Source organism: Culicoides brevitarsis, chromosome 1 (assembly GCF_036172545.1).
Source record: "Culicoides brevitarsis isolate CSIRO-B50_1 chromosome 1, AGI_CSIRO_Cbre_v1, whole genome shotgun sequence".
In the NCBI taxonomy this organism is placed as follows: Eukaryota; Metazoa; Arthropoda; class Insecta; order Diptera; family Ceratopogonidae; genus Culicoides; species Culicoides brevitarsis.
In genome coordinates, this window is record NC_087085.1 from 28,041,795 (window position 1) to 28,063,831 (window position 22,037).

A 22,037-nucleotide genomic window follows, 5' to 3' on the forward strand; every position below is an offset into this window, starting at 1 on the left:
AATTATTTTTTCAAAATTAATTTTTAAAACTTTTTATTATTTTTTTTTATTAATTCCGTTATAAATTTAAAATTTAAAAAAAATAAATATTTTAAATAAAAAGAGTTTTGAATTGTTTTTTCTTAAATTTTTTTTTATACATTTAAGTGATAAATTTTAATTTTTTTAACATTGATTTTTTTATTAAATATAATATTAATTACATAAAAATACACAAATAATATTTAAATAGTCAAAATATTTAAATTTAAAATCCAAAAATCATTTAAATATTTATTCAAAAAAAAAAAAAAAATTATTAAAAAAATTAAAAAAAAAATTTAATTTTTGATAAAATATGTTGAAATTTTTCACTTTTATTCGAATTTTTGCCCCAATAAATTCGAAACGTTTTAATTTCATGCAAAAAACTCACCTGTATCGGTTTCGAGCGATCGCCTATTAGCCGTCACCCGTCGCATGCGCCTCCTGTACTCATCATCTTGTCGATCGTCTCGCTCATTGGCCTGCAACCACGATTCGATCTTCTGTCGCCATTCCCTGGGAACACTATTCAGTTAAGAAAATGGAACGAAAAAAGAAAAATGTGGGCAAAGGACAAAATGGGGAGCCCAATTTGGTCAACATTAGAATGGGTAACAAAAAAATTTCTTAAATTTAGCCCCGTGTTATACCGCATCACGCAATGCCTAAAAGCTTTTTTTTTTAAAGAAGTTGGAAGAGATAAGGAAGCATGCCAGAAAGTCATGAAAGGCGTTATTTTGAGAGAAAAGTCACAAAGTTGGAGGAAAAAAGCGGCAAAAAGTACATACCGAGGTCTTGAATCCTGTGACGTCGTCGCTGGGGGCTCTCCGGGAAGCGGTTTTGTTTCCGCCAATGGCGATGGCGAACTCGGTCTCTCACGATCTGCGTTGAAATCAACGTTCAGTAAGTCTGGGCGTTTCTTGCTGTTGCTGCCTGAACGAGCACGACGCGCCCAGGAACGATCGAGACTGCCGTAGGAAGCGCCTTTACGTTCGCGCGTACTATTATCATGTCCAGAGGAACGGAGGAAATCCATTAAATTTCCTTCATCTTCCTCTGACAAGACCCTACTACGACGACGGCGTAAAGTTCCGTTCGGTGTGATATCTAAAATTATTCAAAAATCATCAAAATTCAACAAAAAACGTGAAAATTCGTGAAAAAAATTACCTGGTGACTCACTATCCTTTACAAGAGACCCATCGCCATTGCTGTTGAAGGAACCAATGCGACGACGATTCATCGCCGGAGACATTCTGATATCGTAATACGTTGAATCCATGAATCCGTTCTCGGAATCGGACACTGGAGTACTCGACAAAACTAAAAATGCAAAAAAATCGTTAATTTTTCACTTGAAAAAATATTTTTTGGTAGAAAATCTTACATTGTCTTCGTTTGCTTGCCAATTGCTCTTCTCGTTGCTTCCGTCTTTGGATCGCTTGTTCTTCCAAAACGCGTCGTTTTTCGTTTTCACGCACTGCTTGTCTGAATTTTTCCGAAAATTGGTAGAAAATTTTGAAACATTCTTCCATCTTGAATGAATTTGGGTCTTCGCAGAAGAATTCCGCGAGTTGACCACGCAGCACTTCAAGTTCTCGCATGCCATCTTGTAACATGGACACATCGTTAACGGCAGCCTATGAAAAAAAATCAATCAAAAATTATTTATTTTGTGAAAAAATTTCCATTTTTCAACTTTTTTTTTAAATTTTTTTTTTATTTTTTTTTTTCGTAAAAATTTTTTTTTTTAGATAAAATAAAATTCTTAAAAAAAATAAATTTTCTAAATTTATTTAAAATATTTTTTTAAAATTTATTTAAATTAAATTTAAATTTTTTTAATTAAAATTTTTAATTTAATTTTTTCATTTATTATTTAATTTAATTTTTTATTAAATTTTTCATAAATTTTTTTTTTCAAAAAAAAATAATAAAAATTTTTTTTTGAAGTGTTTCCTTTTGATTTAAAAATTGCTTTTTTGTTAAGAAAACAATTAAATAAAAAAAAATTGTGAAAAAAATATTTTTGTTCGTAAAAAAATTAAAGAAATTACCAATAGAAAATCTGCCATTTGCGCTTTGATGTCCCTTTCGGTCAATTGATCGATTTGTTTCTTAATTTTCGTGATGCGATTGTCGAAAGTGTTAATTTCGTTATTCAGTTGTTCGAGAGTTGTCCTAAAAACACAAAAAATTAAAAAAAAAAATCTTCAAAAAAGTGAAAAATAAATTACTTCGAAGCATTTTCCAGTGCAGAAATCTCCTCGGGGAACGCCAAAAGCTTCGGATTCCGTTTTTCCGCTTGTAAAGCTACGAAATGGATCAAATTCATTCCAGGTTTATTCGCACGAATTTCTGTAAGCTTTTGAAGTGAAGTTAGTTTGACGCCAGCGGCATTTCCAGCATAACCACCGGCGTTCAAGAAGTTGCCAGCAACAACAATCATGTACAAAACTTCTTGGAGGTGTTTGTTTGTCATCAAATCTGAAGCAAAAATTGCATGAAATTAAGGAAATTTTGATAAAAGTGAAAAATTTTACCATCTCCTGCATATAACATCGCATTGATGCACGTTTGTAAGTAATTCAGGTTCGATGCGAATTCCTCTTTCAGTAACATACTTTCAATTCGCAATTTGTAGCTACAAAAAATATTTTTTTAGGATAAAATTTAAAAAAAATCTCAAAAAAAAACTTACTTAGGCACTTCAATGAGTTGCATTATGAATTTTTCAGCATTTCCTAAGCGACTGCGATCTCCTTCGAATGCCTTTAACATTTCAAGTTCATCGATTTCTGGTAAAATTTTCAAAAGTCCGCGCAATTTTTCCGCTCCGATGTCGTCATGAGCTCCATTTTTGATTAACTGAATAATGTCTTCGTTAGAGCTGTAACAAAATTTCCATTAAAAATTTATTTTTTAATGAACTTTCATAAAAAATTACCTTCTAAATTGTTTCAGGAAGATATTCACGTTCAAACTTCGTTTCCCGTCGAGCAACGTGATCTCATTATCTCGCTTGGTTTTTCGCTCGGGCGTTCCGTCGTTACTATCTCGTCCCAATTTCGGTGATCCCTGTGTCGGTTGCTGACAAAACAAGCCCTCCATTTCGTCCCAATTCATCTCCGTCATCGGACTATCTTGATGCGCATCGGCCACCAATGTCCAAATGTTGTTCGTGCCCATGAGCTTGTTCTGCGGAATCTTGTTCCAGTTGATGGTTTTCATCTTGGCACGCGGCACCGGCGTTTCTTGTTGCGGCAACGTGCGCGAATCTGAGGTAGGCTCTGGCGTTTTTGGTTTGGTAACTTCATTGCCCGTCTTGCTGTGTGCGATTTTGGGAGCTGGGGGTGCGGGAGGAGCAGGCGGCGCTGCCATTGGGGGTGGCTGAAGGTAAAAAAAAGAATTTTATGAAGAGTTTTTGAGATTTAAAAACGTAAAAAAAAAATTTTTTTAATTTTTGAAAAATTTAAAATATTTTCGATTTCATGGTTTTTGTGAAATTTAAGGGATTTCGAAAATTGAGATTTTTATTGATTTCTGTTGATAATTTTTTGTACAAAAATTTTGAAAGTTAAAAATATTTTTCTTTACAAATTGTATAATTTTTCACTTAAAATTAAAAACTATGAGAAAATTTCGACTGAATTGAGCAAAAATTTTGAAGTAAAAAAATTTAAGATCGCTCCAAATTATTTAAAAATATTTTTTCTGACTTCTTCAAAGTTAAAATTTAAAAAAAAATATTAAAAAATAATTCGGTAGGTACCTAATTTTTTAAAAAATATTTTTAAAAATTCGAAAAAAAAATTCTTGAAAAATTATGAAAGAAGGCCAAAAAGGTACTTTTGATGAAAAATCAACTTAGATTCATTGGATTTTGACAATGAGTTAAATTAATAAAATGTATGAAAAATTTAAATCATTTTTTTAACTAAAATAATAAATTTTCACTAAAATTGTAAAATAATAAGAAAATTTTAACTTTTCATTTAATTTTTGATTGAAAATTTCCCAAAAATTAAATATTTTCTTTTATTTTAGGTACTCGATTTAGATGAAAAGTTCTCAAAAAATTAAGAAAAGGAAATCGAAAACATTTTTGATTATTATTTTAGTCTAAGTGGATGAAAATTTCTTACCGGAGGCGGAGCTGCAGGAACAGGCGGCTATTTTTCACACACAAAAAAGGTAAAAAATTAAATTTTATATTAAATTTAATCAAAAAATTGCAATTTCTTACCGGTGGTGGTGGCACACCTGTCGTCGACGACACTGTCGCTGCGTTATTTGGCACGATGGGTATACTAGTTGCCGATGCGGATGGTCCCAACGATGATTTTCGGCCGTTTGGCATGCAGTGCGGACACGAAAACTTCGGAATACTCGGTGTCTTTAGGAGTTTTGCGGCATCGTCGCGATTCTCGATAAGCGTAGCACGATGCACTAGCGTTTCTGTGGCATCCCATATAATATCACTAATTGGTTCCTTCGGATCGATCCGGAGCAAGTGCTGCAAGATACTGAGAAAGGGGATTTCCTGCGGTGTGTCTGCCACTTGGCGCAATATCGCGTAGAAGACATCAAGATGCGAGCTGAGATTTATGCCGTCGGGGCCCTGGAGGCTCTGCGATTCGTCGCATTCTCTCTGTTCGTCAAACACGTCGAGCTGGACACCGAGATCGGGCACACTACTGGCGGAACGTCTGCGAAATTACGAGAAATTATCAATTTTACTTTCACCCAATTTTCGCTTACTCGTCAAAATTCGCTTGAAAATTTTTTTTTAGTGTTTCGCGAATGGCAAAAGGACACAATCCATCGATTTAAAGTCTCTAATTAATCACTTAGCATTGGCCAAAAATTATGGTTTTCCTCTTTTTTTTCGTGTTCAAATGTCAAAAATGTTTTTATTATTGCATTTTATGTTTGCACGGAAAGTGGAGCATTGGAACAACAACAACAAGGATATGCTCTTATATGGAAATGTACACACACACAAAGTATGTTTGAAGGGTAAAACACAACAATTTTGCTTCGCAATATATGAGGACCTGACACGAACACACAAAAGTGAGTACTGATCTGAGTGCGCCTTCACGGAGGACTGCCATCTGGTTTTCCGTCATTTTCCACTCTCACTCTCTCTCGAAGCGATGGAAAAGGCACTTACTGACACACAAACACACGATCAGACGAGTCACGTGGTGCGCGCGCAACAGATTTTCACCCAAAAATGGACAGCAAGGAAGTTCTGCATCAACAATTTCTCGCTTGTGGTGGTAGTTTTGTTGATATTTTATGCGGCGAGCGACTGGAAAGGCATCAACTATTGCAACAATGTACGAAAAATTACGCCGTTACTTATTGCAAGCGGTGATGGGAAAATATGAGGGAACTTTGTTCTCCGGAAATTTCAAAAAAATGAAAAAAAAAAAAGTTTTTAAGGTAAATAAAATAAAATTATTTTACTTTTTTTTTACATTTTTCTCTATATTGTTGGTTGAAAAAAAAAATAAAAATTTAATATTAATTTAAAGAAATTAAATTAAATTTTAACTAATTAATTATTAAAATTTATATTAAAAAAAAATTAAAGTCACGTGATAAAAATCGATTTTTAATATTTTTATTTTACTTAATTTATCTATATTTTCTTTTATTTTGACTTAAATTTTTAAATAAATTATGAAAAAAAATATTTTAACTTAAAAACTCATGGTTTTGAGCAAAAATTTAAAAAATATTACGAAAAAAAATAATAATATTTTATTTTGTTTTCCTTCAAAAATTTTTTATTGCGACAAAAAATAATTTGAAAAATTTTTAAACTTTATTTTTTTTTTAAATTTCTATTAAAAAAATTTAAAAAATTGACTTACTTTTTAAATTATTTTTTAAAATTATTTTTTTTTAATTATTTTTATTTTAATTTTTTTTTATAAATAAAATGATTGATAAAAAATAATAAATTAAAAAATTAAATAAAAAATAATAAATTAAAAAAAAAGAATAAAAAAATTTTAAATTTTTAGTAATTAAATTTAATTTTTTTACATCATTTAAAATTTTTTAAAAATTATTTTGAAATAAAAAATTATTAAAAATTATTTTTTTAAATTAAATCTGGATCCCGGCAAATTAAATATTATTTTTCCATCTCTGAAATTGCAAGACCTCTAAGATTGCTATTTTTGCCTTCATAATTATTTATTAGCATGCGATACGAAAAGTAATGTAATTAAATCACGTTTTTTTTGACAATTTTTTTTTATATTTTTGCGTGATGGAAAGCTGAGTCGCATGTGAAAAAAAAATTTCTGCGCGTCGTAGAAGAAAATCGCCGCAAGTCAAGGAAATTACATGTGCTTTATCATTTCTGCCACTTTTTACTTCAATTCGTAAAAATTACAACGATAAATGTTGCGTTACATAATTATAACCTTTTAACAGCCAGCAACATGAATGCAGTTGTGAACTCTCCTCTTTTCTTCGATGAAAACTGAAATTATGATGTGTTGAAGTGCCAATTAAACTTATGAATGAATGGAATTATCTCTGATGATAATAAGAAATGCAATTATTTTGGTTTGAGGCACACGCGTAGAGAAAGAAGAAAAGACAGACAGGTGGGAAGGCGCGCAAAAGATGTTTTATCTGTTATTGTTTCGTCTTCGACAGGCGCAAAAACAAACAAAAAAAAGGTAATTATTTTGTAAGTTTCGGTCTGATGGGTGACCCTTTGTGGCACGTTTTTGCATGTGAAAGTATGACAAATTCAATAAATATTGTTAGTTTTATCTGCGGAGACGAGGAAGGGGGTTAATAGGAGATCAACATTTCAATGAGTTTTTTTTTTGAAGAAAGTGTATTTTTTGAAGCGTGTGAGGTCTTTTAATTTTAAGGTTTTTATTGTTTTGTGAGAAAATTGTCGATTGCTCTATAAAGTATTTTACTTCCTCGAATATTTTAGGGTAAATTTTAATTTTAAATTCGTAATTTTACTTGCAAAATAAAAAAAAAATAAATGAAAAAGTAGAATAAAAATTATTTTTTTAATTGTTAATTTTTTAAAATATTTTAAAAATGCTTAAATAAGAAAATTTAAAAAATGTGACTAAATTTTCAGAAAAAATCTGATTTAGTCTGATTTTTTTTCAATTGTTTTTATCTTCTTAAATATTAATTTCATCCAATTTTTTTCAAGGAATTTTTATTTATTAAATTTATTGTTGAAGAAAAATTTAAAATTTCTTTATTTTATTAATCATAATTTTATCTAAAAAAATTAAAAAGAATAAGTAAGAATTTCTGATTTAATTTTTCTGATGTAATGATTTAATTTTTGATTTAATAATCTTTTGAATATTTCCTAAAAATATTATTTTTCTTCATCATTCATATTCACGTCAAAATTTTAAAAAAAATTTAAAGCCAACAAAAAATATTTTTTTTAAATTTATTAATACATATTTAATAAAAAAATTAAAATTAATTAAATTTAAATTATTTAATTAAAAAAGGGCACCGGAAATCGGTGTCTAATTATTCATTATTAAAAATTAATTTATAAATATTGAAAATAAAATTCAATAAAAATCTTTCACATTTCGAGAAAAATCTGATTTTTAATTGAAAAAATAAAATTCTGCAAAAAATTATTTACTCTGATAAAATTTTCTTTGAAAAACAACAAAAATCATTTTCATGAAATTTAAATAAAATATTTTTTTAAAAGTCTGTTCATTAAAAATCAGCTAAAAACAGACATTCAACATAAAATCAAATAAAAAAATGACTCATTTTCTCGCAAACTTCTCGTCTCAACCCAAACCACACTTGTGTGCGGTCTCCAAATCTACTTCAAATTCCGGAAATATTTCACTTTCATCTCCCACATTGCAAACATCTGTCACTTTGAGCGCACACACACGCGCTCGCGACCTTCAATCCGATCAATAATAATTTAAAAAATTATATTTAATAAATGGTCAAACATGCTTCTTACGGACCATTTACTACAAACATAATCCGATGAGTGACTGACAGGTTGCTAGTTCTCAGGTGGTTGTTTCGCTTTTTTTTTTGCTTCAAACATCCTCAGTTAGTCGCGACTGACAAAAGTGAATCAATCGCATGTGAGCAAACAATTCACAAAAACAGTATCGCACTTATCAAACAGCAACACATCGAAAAAAAAAACATCAACAACAACTCGAACAACGAACGGCCTTACGAAGGTCATCTATATTCGTTCCACGCTGTCATTTACAGAAAACCAATTAATTACCACGCCAATTATGGTATTATCAGTGTTACTTGATTGTAGAGATATTTTTTTGCTGTTCGTTTATTTATTTATTTTTATTTTTTTTTTACATCGACATACATTTCTGTCACACAAACCTTTCATCAATTTTTACAACACAATGCATGTTTTTACATTTTTTTATGCGACTAACATTAGGACGATACAAATTTATTTGAATTTTTTGTTCCTTGTCGTCTTTTTGAATTTAAAAAATAATAAAATAAAAAATAAAATAAATTCAAAATCAATTAAAAAATTTAAAATTTCGTATAAAATTACGGTTTTTATACTTATTTTTTTAATTTTGCAAGAATTTTATTTAAAAAATCGATGTCGAACAAAATTTAATTAACTAAAAATATTTTTCTTAATTTTTGATTAAGGAACTTTTTATTTACCTTTTTATGATTTTTCGATTTAGGCCGCTCCAAATTAAACTCAATAGTTTTGTCCAAAATTTTTGAAATAAAAATGGGGGGGGGGCAAAAAAAAAAAATAAAAAATTTTGAAATACTTTTTTCATACAAAATGCCAAATTTAAAAAAAATTTGATCGTTAATCAATATTTTTGTTCTTTTGAGTTTTTTACATTGATATTTGGGTATTGAAAACTGATTTAAAAACATTTAAATCAAATTGAAAAAAAATTGAATATCATAAAAAATAACGGTCAAAATTTTTTTGAAAAAAAAAATCAGTAATTTTTATGAAAATTATTTTTAAAGGAAAATTTCATGTCGAAATACGATTTTCAATACAAATATTACTAAAAATTGAAAAATTTTTAAAACTATTGAGTTTCATTTGGAGCGGCCTAAATATTATTTAAATATTAAATTATAAAATCTTAAAAATATTTTAAAACTCAGGGTATAAAATATTTTATATTAATATTAGGTATATTGTTATTTTTTTTAAACAAAAATATATTTTTTTAATATAATTTTTTTTTAATAATATAAAAAAATTTGAAAATAAGTTTTTAAAGATTTAAAAGACTAACTTAAAATTAATTTTTTTTAAAAAAGTTATAAATTAAAAGGCTAACTTAATTTTTTGAAAATTATTTTAAATATTTTTTTTTAATTAGTTAAATAATTTTTTTTATTACTTTTTTTTTAATTATTTAAATTAAATTTTTAAGTTTTTCAAAATTTAATGAAAAAAAAAATAATTTCAATTTTATATTCATAATAAATTATTTGATTTACTCTAAAAACGTTAAAAATCCTCAAAAAATATTTTTCAAAAAGTTATCAAAAATAAAAAAAAAATAATTTTGAAAATATTGATAAACGTTCAAAAAATTTTTTAATTTAGAAATTTTATATGAAAAAGTATTTCAAAACAAATTAAAAAAAATGTGAGGTAAAAAAATTAAATAAATTTGTAACGTCCTTATCTCTAATCGTAACTTCCAACTTTTTTTTCGTTAATGGAGTCAACTCATATAATTTGTCGTGATTTGTAAATATGTTAGAGTTAATTTTCGAGTCCAGTCAACGCGTCTCTCGTTCAATGGGAATTTCTAGATTGAGAAAAAAAGTCATTTTTTTTCGTCTCAATGATAAATAAACAAAGAGCTTGAGTGAGTCGATGGAGATTGAGGAGGTCAGACGTCAGTTTATTTGTTTAGCTCTCATAACAACACATCAATAATTAGCTTAAACAAGTTTTTTTCTCCACTGATGCGTATTTTGATTGATTTTTTTTTTTTGCTTTTAATTTTTAATAGACTGGCAATGACTTCATTTTATGAGCAACGTGCAACGAATAGATATCCAATAAGTGATTTCCCTGTCAGATAAGACACTTTAATCGATGTTTGTTTTGATCCTCTTGAACGGACCATAAAATTTCTCAGCGTCGAAACACGAGTTTGCCACAAAAGTCGTCATAAAAAAGCTTAAATCTTACCTTATGTTCTTTATCACCGGTAACAAATTTAATCCTGCAAAAGAGAAAAAACGAGATTTTTTTTATTAATTTCCATTTTATTGTTTTTAATTTACTGATAAAAACGAGACATAAGAGGAGCACAGAAATTCATTAACGGCTTATTTCGCTTTTTAATGATCGTTAAAACTTAAAAAATTCAGATAAAAATGTTAACGCGCGTCATAAAATAAACATCAAGATTCGCACGAAATTTTGTCTTTGTTTGCGCAAGACATTCGTTCACAAAGTCAACAAAATTCACTTTGGCATTTCCGGTTATGCTGCTTTAATGAGTTTATTGTACCTACCAGAGATTTGAAGTTGTTGATGGAGAAAAATGTAGAATTTTGTGTCGATTTTGGCGCTATCACTGTGCATTTTTGTGAAAATAGCATTTTATTTTTATCAATGGAATAAAAGAAAATTCTTGAATAAATTGGACACTTGAACGGCATGAAGTGTGAATCGGAACTGAAGTGCACATGGCGCAAGGCATGACAAAGAACGATTAGTGGGAAAGGCACTTTTGGGAGAAAATTTAATGGAAATGTCAGGAACGTATTTTTATAAATTTTTTAAAATTATAATAAATTAAATTAAATTTTTAATTTAATCTAATATAATTATTTTTTTAAATTAACTCTTTATTTTAATTATTTTGTCGTTCTTGTCAGAATTTGTTGAAAAAAAATTTTTTTTTTAATTTATATTTATTTATAACTTGTTTTAATTTAAAATTTAATTAATTTAATTTAATTATAATATTTTTTAATTTTATTTTGATTTAAAATTTATTTTATTTTACACATTTTTTTTTAAAATTTTTTTTTTTTTCGTTTTTGAAGCATAATTTTTACATTTTTACCCAAAATTTGGTAAATTTCGAGCTTGGGCTTGCCAAAATAATTTTTTTAAATTTCAGTTTTTTACATTTTTTATTTATGCTAAAATTAAATTTAAATTAATTTATTAAAAAAATTCAATAATTAAGTATTTTTAAAGCAAAATCTATTTAATTTTAGTTTCAATTTAAGACAAACTTAATTTTTTTAATGAAAAAGTGAAAAAAAAAACGAATAAAATTTCTATTAAATTGTTTTCAAAATATTTTTTTTTTTTGCAAAATAATAATAAATTCAATCGTCTTCTAAGAGACATTTTTAGTGATTTATAAAAAAATACGTAAAATATTCTGTAGAAAACTTTACGTTTTATTTTTTTTCAAATCAATAAGAATGACTCTTAGAAGTCAATTAAATTTTTTATTTTGCAAAAAAAAAAAAATTTTTTTTGGAAACAATTTAAAAGAATTTTTTTCTTTTTTTCACTTTTTGTTTAAAAATCTAAAAAAAGCCAGAAAAATTTAATTTTGTCTTAAATTGACACTAAAATTAAATAAAATTTGCTTTAAAAATACTACATTGAAAAAATTTAAAAATTTTAAATAAATTAATTTAAATTTAATTTTAAAAAAATAATTTTTTTAAAAACCTCCGAAAATACCAAAAATTTTCTTCTTACAGTGTTATTTGAACATAAATTTTATCTTATCTCTTGTTGATATTCCACTCACAACGTCTACCGACTTTAATTTTATATCGAAGAGTAATTAAAAGGGAGTGTAAACATTTTTACTCAGCGTCTTTTTTACAATTATTTGACGTCACATCGCGTTCTAGCTCCCCACGGAAGCGTTTTTTCCCTTGACATGAAGTCATCTCCGCTTCATTCTCGGAATGGAATGCAAATTTGCCATTAAAGTTGGCGACAGCGGTCTTGTCTTATCTTCAAAAAAGCGAGTTTCTGCCGGTAAACAGATTAAATTCGCGTGTTTGTCAATAAATGCTTGCAATTAGCATTAAAATTATATTCAATAGTGATGACATATTTATTACTAAACACAACAACGCACCGAAAAGGAGGTGTGAGTAATCTAATAATAACTCTGTACGATTTTTTTTCGTGTTAATGTACTTTGTTAGTCATTTTGTGAACCTTGATTACAGCAAAAATAAATGACTTATCATATTTTTATTGGTCATTTATTAACGTACGAAACACCAGATGATGTTAATTCAAGTCAATTAATACTCCTTCAAAGGGGGCATTGATTCCTCCGCTGATGAATCGGAAAAAAGTTGCACAAGATCACCAACACACATCAATCTATTTTTAAGTAAATTATCAGAATGCAAGATGCGCGCGCGGCAACAAAAGTGCAACGTTCTCATTACATTACAAAAATAATTGTTCAAGTTCAATGATTAAGATCGACTAAGTACGATGAAATGTTGCCCGAGCGCTCGAACATAATTTTATAATTACACATCGGCAGATTATGTTTGACATGCTTGATTATGCGAGTGCGAGCGATGTTCATATAAAGAAGTCGAAGAGGCGACGTGCAGCAATGCTGTCGATCAAAGAGGAAGACAATCAATGGCGAGATATGTCTATATTTGATGTGACACGTTGCGACTACTTATTGAGTAGAGAAGTGTTAAAGAGAAATTCTTCAGATAATTTTTAAAATGTTTTATTTTACTATTTCTAGGAGATGAACTAAGAGACGAGTTCTTTGAAGGAAGTTCAACAGATGTCAAAATTTTTACTTGGTAAGTTTGATTATTTTCTATGAAATTTTTTTAGAGTAATGAGGATTTTTATCAACTTTCATCATAAATATGGGACTTTCACCCTTCAAAAAATTTTTTAAATTATTTTAAGGCTACTAAATTTTTATGTAAATTTATAATTTGTTGATTGAAAGCTATGATATTTGGTGAGTTTTTTAATTAAATTTTTTAATCCGGTGAGATTACATGAGAAAATTTATTAAATTCCGGGTCACTGGTTTTTTTCACTTGTGAGGTCTAAGGATCTTTTTATCTTGCCGATGTTTTTTAAAAAATGATCTCTTTCATTCTGTTATTATTTTTTTTAGAAAATGTTTTTCAAATCTATTGGAGCCATTGAAATGCACTTGAAGTAAGCCTCGAATGGATTTGAGTCTGTTTCAAGTGAAATTCATGTAATTTAAGTATGCGTTGAGAAATAACTTTAGAAAAATAATAAAAAATAAAAACTAAGTAGTCGAGTAGTTGGAACAATCGAAGCAACCTTTCATTCTTATAAAATATCCGCCACACTTTAAGTGTGCCATGACTAAATCTGTCACAATTCACAAGTTTTTAAAATTGTCAAAATCAAGAAATATTAACATTATTTTGAAAAAAAAATGAAGACAAAGAAAATTGTGTGGAGCTATCTATTGAAGAAGAAATTTAATTTATTGGTCAAATCCGTTCCTATCACATTTTTTGGAACAAAAATGAGAAAAAATTAGAGAAAACCCAAAATATGCGACACAATCGGCATGATTTACGAGCTCGAATGTAAGAATTACAATTATTATTATTTTTTATATTAACTTTTTATTTTTTTCAGCAAATAAGGTGTTGGCATAATAATTGTTGTTCGATTAAAGTAAACTGTGATAGTTTACTTGTTAAGACAATGTATAGTTTTAGTCATTCTCTAATAAAACTTATTATCAATATAAGGTTTTGCCCTTATTTCGAACACTTAAAAGGAGACGAGATAAGGCAAAAGAAGAAATTCGTGTCCTTCAAACAAGCGATGCCGAAAACATAATTATTATTAAAATTGAAATCTTAACTCTTTGAAATAATAAAATTTATGTCGGTAAAAAAACAGATAAAAATATTTGAAGAAAATTTATTTCACTATTGGTATTGATTTTTTCTTTTCAAAAATGTAGTTTTCGTAATTTAAATTTATGACAAAAAAATTTTTGAAAAAACAAAATACATTTTTACATTTCGATTTTTTAAAACTTTTCTGGATTTATAAAATTCAATAAAATTAATATGAAAAAAAAATCGTATGATGATTTTCGAATTGTTGACATAATAATTGTTGTTCAATTAAAGTAAACTGTGATAGTTTAGTTGTTGAGACAAGACAATGTATAGTTTTAGTCATTCTCTTATAAAACTTAGTTTCAATACTAAAGTAAATATTGATTTTTGAAGACAAATTATTAAAAAAAGTATTTATTTCTAACTAAAGTAGCACAATAAATAAGGCCCGTCAAAGGTTTTTTAAATTACGTGAATGTAAAATTTTAAATTCTGAAAAAGACTCGAATTTCCTACCTAATATTAAATTTTAGCGACAAATGATTATTCTGCTGTATTTTTTTTTTGTTTCAATTATTTAAGAAAGGCTTTCGGCTAAAAGGAATTTAAACCTCATAGAATCAGAAACAAATAAAAAAAATTTTCTTGTCCATTCCAATTCATTTTCTCTAGAACTTTCATTTTTTTTCTTCTCTCTGTGCAAAAAGTTAAAGCCATTCTATTTATTCACCTGCGTTATAAGATTTGTGCAAACATCAAACAAATGACGCAGTAACTTGTCGTTGTAAATAATAAATGTCGCACTTGCTCTTGTCACTCATTAAAATTTATCATTTAATTATGGCTAAAATCAATCAAAAACTTACCTATAAACTCATTCCTTATACGACAACGCTCGGTTAAGTCTACGGTCGAGATAATCACACAATTAATAAATGCTAAAATGGCTACTTGATATTCGATGGCTGTGGCTCTATCTAGTTCATTAACGACGACGTTAAAGCGATATCGTTCACTTTTTAGATTCTAAAACGAAAAATTTAAAAGTAAATTTAAGTTTCTAATTTTTTTTTGTGATAAAAATCTCACCTTGTAATGTTCGAGTGTTTGCAAGGCGCGCTCATACCCTTCCGTGCTGTAGGCACACAAGGCCGACAAGAGTTCAAAGACCTGTTTCTTCACGAGGAGATTTTTCGTGTCGAGAGCAGCGCCCAATTTCACCACATAATCGGAGTTTTCGACAATGTAATCCAGTCCAATTCTCGCGTCCATGGCATTCGATTGAGATAGCTTCGCGGACTAGATGATTGTCTGGTGCAAAATCTGGAATGAAAAAAAGCAAACACTTGATAAAAACACCTGCTTCACACCCTTTGTACTAATTCTCATTGTTATGTTAGTTGTTCGTTACATTATTTAGACTTGCGAGCCAAACCCATTTCTAAACAGTGAAAAAAAAAATTAAAAAAAAAGTTTGCGGAACCAGCGTAAATAAATAATTAAATAAAATAAAATAATAGTCCCACATACGGAATTTTTGTCGAAAAATTCCTAGAGCGAGAGTAGGGTGTCTCTTCCCAACTACAAAATTTATCTCTATGATCCTACATCAATTACTCGATGACTACAAAAATTTTTTCTCTCCACAACGAAATATAAAATAATTGTCATCTTGTATAAATTGAAAACAAATACAAATAATGAGGGCGTTAAATCCCGCATACAAATTTATTTATAATTTTTTTGAATACTAATAAGTTGTCGTCTCAGATAAGCAAATCTGCGAACAACAGAGTCAAGTGAATATTTTTCAAGTGATATTAATTTAAAGGTCAAACTTGTTTGTTAACTACACATGAAATTTTTCAAACAGTCATTGACACCTCGACATTATTTATTTTTTTTTTCTTTCCTCAAACGCATTTATTTTGATTTCCTGATCTGCTGCAAAAATTTACAGTAGTAAACACCAGACATTTCGACTACCACGCGTGAATTGATAACAACACGTAGAGCAGTGTCAAGAGAAAGATACTGAGACAGTTTATGAATAATAACGATGAAAAATAGATAATAAAATGGCGATTTATTGCATCTTGATAAAAAGCGTCGATCGCATCTTTTTTACTGCTGCTGTTTGGAGTTTCCTTGATCAAATGCTTTGTGGATGCGTGAAACGAGTTTCGTTCAGAGAAACTTTTTAATTTGAAGTTTTTGACCTCGGAAAGTGTTGGATGGGCAATAAAAATGAGTGATTAATGCTCATTTCGGTGTTTTAGTGGTTTTTAACATAATTTTTTAAGTTTTTGATAAGTGCTGAAGGTTGGTTTGGGATTATTTGAGATCTAGAATTTGTTTAAATTCTGGATGTCTTTTTTTAAGGTTTATTTTAAATAAAGCTTAAAAATATGAGCTAAATATGAAATTATTTTTTCTTTATAATTATTTTTTAGTTATAAAAAATTTTAAGCAATTTTCTTGGAAATATTTAAAAAATTTCAATTAAAGTAAATTTATGAAATATATTGAATTGAAAATATTATTTAATATATTAAAGATTTAAGATTTTTTTAATATTTAATAATTGAAAATTATTTTTAAAAAATCAAGAATTCAATAGAAAATTAAAATGCAGGAATTGCTTTAAATTGAAGAAAAAATATTTAAAAGTACTTCAATATTAATTTTTCTGAATTTTTTTTAAAACAATTTTAAATACCTAAATGTTTACATTAAATATTAAATTTTTATGCCTTTTTAATGAAATTTAGCCTAAAAAAAATCGCAAAAATTCTAATAAAAATTAAATAAAATATAAAACTAAAACGCACTGACTTTTTTTTTAAAATCTTTAATAAATCAAATATTAAATTTATTTATTCATTTTTTTTTAATTAAAGTCAAGTAACATTTATTTAAAATTATTTTAAAAAAGTAAAAATTTCAAGAAAAAAAAAAATATTGAAGTATAAGTAATTTTTTACTATATTTAAAGCTATTACTGAATTTTAATTTTAATTTTCTATTGAAATTTTAATTTTAAAAAAAAATTTAATTATTTTTTTATTTATTAAAAAAAATTATTATTTTATTAGGTAATTAAAAAAAATTTCAAAAATTAATATTTTTTTATCAATTTAGTTATGTTAAAAAATAAAACAAACAACATAACTTCACTTATTGATAAAACAAATTCCAACCACGAAATTTTGCACATTCCAGACAAGGTCACTCGCTTTTGTTAAATTAATCCCCATATCACATACAACATTGCTCGACAAAAGAAAAAATAATATTTCACCGCAAAACCTCAAATTAATGTTAACACATTAAAACAACAAATTAATTTCGACTTTTATTCACACTTTTGCTAAATTATGATCACTTTATGATAATTAAATAACAAAATAATAAATTTAATATATATACAATAAAATAATTACTCAATTCACCTCATTTTAATATAATCTCTTTAAGATTATTTTTTTTTGCGTTTTGGTAAGCAACGCACTACTAAGTAACCAGCAAAGCAGGTTCTTCCTACAGATAAAGACGCGAAAGTTGAATGAATTCGCGTTTATGAGTTTCAAAACAAAAAAAATAAAAACTCGCAGCGACAAAAAAAATAATTTATTTATTTATTTATGTGGTTTACAATAATTTATTAATTTTTTTTTGGGCAGAACTGCATTGCATTGATTATGGCGCCTAGAGGCGGTTGTTGTCTCTAATTCGCCATTTAATCGATTCGCAAGTGATTCAAAACAAAAAATTGTGTCATGCCGCAAGACAATATTGTATTTTTTTCGTGTAATTTATACATTATTGTATAATAATTTTTAATGGCAATAATAAAGAGCAAGGTGTACAATCTAAAAATCCGTTTGTACGAGGTCGAAAAGGAGTAATAATTTTGCTGAAGAACACGAAAAAAGTAGAGCCAATAGTTTATCACATCAACGAGATGTGTCTTATGTGTCCTACATAAAATAACCGGTCACAATTAATTAAATAGTTTTTTGCATACAAACAGTTGTTGTTAGTTGCTAAATATACATAAAGTGTTATTCCACAAGTGTTGTTTCTTTTCATTCATGTTTCTAATGAATTTTATGTGCAAAGCCATTCATAAAGCAGCAAGGAAAAAAATAGAAAACATGCATTTTGTTTACTTTCAGTGGAATTTCTTCAGTATTTAGCTCGTTGTCATTGCAGCTAAGTAATTGCTGGTAAGTACTCTATCTATAGAAATCAGGGTTTCGTTTAGTGAAAAAAAAAATTATAAAATTAATATTTGTCATAAAAATTATGATAACACGCAAACAACACGGTAACCAATTTACATGTTCGATTAAGCAATTTATGTCCATTTATGTACTTGAAACGTAGTTAGAAGCGAATTTTTCAACGTGATAATATTTTGATAAATAATCAACTGAATAAATAAACCTCTAAAAAGTGTGTTAGTTGACTATAGCTTGTCTTAAAAAGTTAACAAGACGACAACTGACTTCGATCTGTCCTTATTTTTTTGCCACACGAGGTTTCAATGTGCATTTAAATAACTTTGCAACAAATTTGCATATCAAAAAGTTATTTGCTAATGGAATTTCCGAGAGCTTTTAATTCCAATTCAAATGAAATGAAAACAAATATTTTTTTCCATTATAATTATAAATTGCCGTGTTGTCAGTGAATACAATACTGCCAAAGTCTCACGAGATGAAAAAAACACAGAGCGAATTTGCAGGTGGTAGTTTTGACAAATTATTCACATTTAAGCAGCATATCAACTTGCATTCAGTTGCAACGTCACAGTTCGTGTGTTCGAAATGCGAAGGCTAAATACGCCAATCAATAACTGCAAGACGCGATTGTTTGTCATACACTCTATCATAAATATCGCAATAAACAATAAAATAAAATGTATAACAATAAAAAAATACCTTAAATAGGATACGTAAAGAGTAGAAGTAATGCAAAGTCGAGACACATAAATTCATTGGGAGATAAATTTTTCGCTGTGATATTTATTTGGTCGAGAGTGAGAGCAATAAATTCAACAATAAATTGTTAATTTGAAAACCATGCTTGACCTTGACACATGACCATATGTAAAATTTCAAAAGCAGTGAGTCTATTGACTTCTTTTTCTGCGTTTTGCTGCTGTCCAATTAGACACGAAAGTACAGTTAATTTAGATTTGACTTGACTTAATTTCTCTCTTCAGCGTGGTAATTATTTTTACATTGAACGACAAAAAGTGCTCGTGTTGGATTTATTTACATCTCTCTTTTATACTTTATTGGCATAAAATAAACAAAAAAAAAAATGTGGCTCATGAAGATGAGTTTTGGATACATGTGAGCGCATTTTAAACTTTTATAAAGAGGTAAGTATTTTAAAATTTTAAAAGTTTGAATTTTTACAATTTTTTTTTTTTTAGATACAATCCACGTTCAAAAAATATAGGAAAAGTTATAGGAAAAAGTAAGGAAAAAAAGTAGAGATTTGAAAAACGAAACAAAAATTACGATAACGTAGAAAAGACATAAAGCAAGGGAAGTAAAAGAAACCCGGAAAAGAATCGACAGAAGTTCAAATAAGTTGTTTGTTTATCTGAACTTATTCTTGGAGCCTGTTGAATCTACGACAAAGATCTTCAATCAAAAACTGTTATTTTCGTCAAAACTTAAATTCAATTTGTTATATCAACGCCGACGGTGTTAACAATAGTATAAAACCCTTACACTAACTACAACAAATCACACTGAGCTTTCAAACCAATGATGAGATGTAAAAATACTATAGAATGGCAGACAAGAAACCATGATTTAAATGCGATTGACTTTGTTTATCAAACTTAAATTCATTGGAGAAAATTTTAAGCGCTGTGATATTTATTTGGTCGAGAGTACGAGAATGTAAAAATACCTACACATGACCATATGAAAATTTCAAAAGCAGTTAGTCTAAGAATTACACGAAAGTACAGTTAATTTAGATTTGACTTGACTGATTTAAAATGTTGGATTTATTTACATAACATACAACAAATACACACTTTAGATACAATCCACATAAAAAAAATAGGAGATGTCATAGGAAAATAGTGAGAAAAAGAGCGGAGATTTGAAAAGCACAAGTTATAAATTAAGATAAAGTAGAAAAGACATAAATCAAGGGATGTCCAGTAAAATGAAAAGACAATTAAACCATGATTTAAATGCGATTGACTTTGTTGTATTCGATGACTTCAACCCGAAGAAACATAAGAACCATGATTACAAAAGTTTGGACTAAAATCCTAAGCGCCTGTTAAAAACATTAATGAAGAAAAGTTTTACAACAACGTCGCTTAAAAGGCTAAATACAATGAAAATTGCGCTCAGTACTTAACTAGCAAAAGCTACTTGACCAAACATGCTATTAAATTAGTTTCTTATCAAAATAAGAGCTTTAGCAAAATTTTTAAAATCTGAACGGTCTGTCGTTAAATTTCCTATATAACAGACAGACAGAAACCAACAGCCAAAAACGTAGTTCCTCAATCGGAACGAAAATCAAAAATATTTAGATTAAAATAATAATATAATATCGCATTGCCGAGACAAATGTTCGCTTTAGGTACATATGCGAACTGAGAACTGACTGAGTGTTTGCATATTTTGCAAAATGTCAGCACGATAATGTGCCATGTTTATTATTTTTTCTCGCAACATTCGTCGATTTCATTCCACATCGCAGCAGAAAAAATACTCAATATGCATGTGGAATTGGAAGACAAATCATAAGTACATATGCTGCTCCTCTGTTTTTATTTCTGATTTAAGTACAGATTTTGCTGCAGAAATATTTTGCATGCAGTTTCTTATCTTATCTCGAAGATCAGGTTAACATGATCTCTTGAGTTGAGTTGTTTCCAGTTGTTGTTGTTGTCGTCGTCGTCGCAGTTGTTGCTCTTGTGATGTGAAGGGAATTTGCGCAATTGGTGTTATGAGCGCACGTGAAGTTTCGAGTGTCATATTTCGCAAAAATGCCCTCAAAACTGTTCAATAAAAAATTTTATACAAGAGCATGACACAATTTCACGTGTACCTAAGCGCGCGGAGAAAGATCGAAAGTGAAAAGTGAAAACAAAAAGCTACAATTCATTATCACCACTTAGATATTCATAAAAGCTACCTAATTATATCATTTGAACAAGTAACCAAGAGGCCCCGCGGAAATGGTGTTGGTGTATAAACATTATGTCTGGTCTGTCAACACCACCAACCGCGCTTGCTTACTTGCTTGGCTTGCTTGTAAACCAAGTGAAAGATTGTGTTTACTCCAAAAAGGCATGAAATGAAAAGTGTTTGTTTGCAAGTAAATGTCAATATTATGAATGATACAATCGCAGGTCTCTCGCTTGTTTTTTAAGTGCATGTCTTTCGTGGGTGGATACAAGAATTCCACTTTTTTGTTTCACTTTAGGGCTGTGTCGGCATGAATATTCGAAAATGTCTTAATTGTCACAAAATTATGATTATGCACATTAAGAAAAAAGTTACGCAATGACCCTTTCTTTCGCCTATCACACACCTAGGAAACAAAAGCTTGATGTCATAAATTATCACATAAGTAGCATTGCTCGACTTTATCGTGCGCAAATCACAAGTTTCAATTTCATGCGCAGCCAGACGACGATATTGAGATGTTTTCGCATGATCATAAATTATGCGCGCTGTTGTTACAATGTCACAAAGTGTTGTTCAGATTTATGTTTGTATGACTGTTGTTGAACAATGTCTATGACGGAAGATTAATTAATCTCGCGGAATAAGATGACATTAAATGTAGTTTTTATTCCTCCCAAAAAAAAAAAATGGAATGACCGAACAACAACTTTATTCCTTGTAAAAACTGATTTATGTTGACCATAGTGTGACAGAACAGGGCATGCAATGAAAGTGTTTGTCCCATTTTTGGTCATGGTGCAGTCATAAAAGTCAAAAAATTTGCATATGCTCGTAAAGTTATTACTTAGCGCCCCAAAAAAAAATATCTTTTAATTTTTTTTTTCGTTTATTTATTTTCGAGAAGAAAACTGTTAACTT

The 22,037-nt window shown here is 28.4% G+C and overlaps 1 protein-coding gene across 2 annotated transcripts in view; it reads right to left on the bottom strand.

The window, feature by feature from the left end:
* The window catches only part of LOC134828188 (FH2 domain-containing protein 1), a 43,478-nt gene that overhangs the window by 2,740 nt on the left and 18,701 nt on the right, over window positions 1-22,037 (bottom strand). Inside the window, exons 3-16 of one of the 2 annotated variants that reach the window (XM_063841191.1) lie at window positions 15,028-15,261; window positions 14,805-14,964; window positions 10,256-10,289; window positions 4,271-4,733; window positions 4,170-4,196; window positions 2,972-3,414; window positions 2,726-2,914; window positions 2,568-2,668; window positions 2,262-2,511; window positions 2,082-2,205; window positions 1,412-1,664; window positions 1,195-1,347; window positions 813-1,131; window positions 416-540 (exon numbers count right to left, since the gene is read on the bottom strand). In XM_063841191.1, the coding sequence (XP_063697261.1) occupies window positions 416-540; window positions 813-1,131; window positions 1,195-1,347; window positions 1,412-1,664; window positions 2,082-2,205; window positions 2,262-2,511; window positions 2,568-2,668; window positions 2,726-2,914; window positions 2,972-3,414; window positions 4,170-4,196; window positions 4,271-4,733; window positions 10,256-10,289; window positions 14,805-14,964; window positions 15,028-15,210 (2,824 nt within the window). In that variant the 5' untranslated portion in view covers window positions 15,211-15,261. Of the gene's footprint in view, window positions 1-415; window positions 541-812; window positions 1,132-1,194; window positions 1,348-1,411; window positions 1,665-2,081; window positions 2,206-2,261; window positions 2,512-2,567; window positions 2,669-2,725; window positions 2,915-2,971; window positions 3,415-4,169; window positions 4,197-4,270; window positions 4,734-10,255; window positions 10,290-10,584; window positions 10,712-14,804; window positions 14,965-15,027; window positions 15,262-22,037 lie in introns of those variants that run through there. The other variant, XM_063841193.1, reaches the window with a different exon arrangement.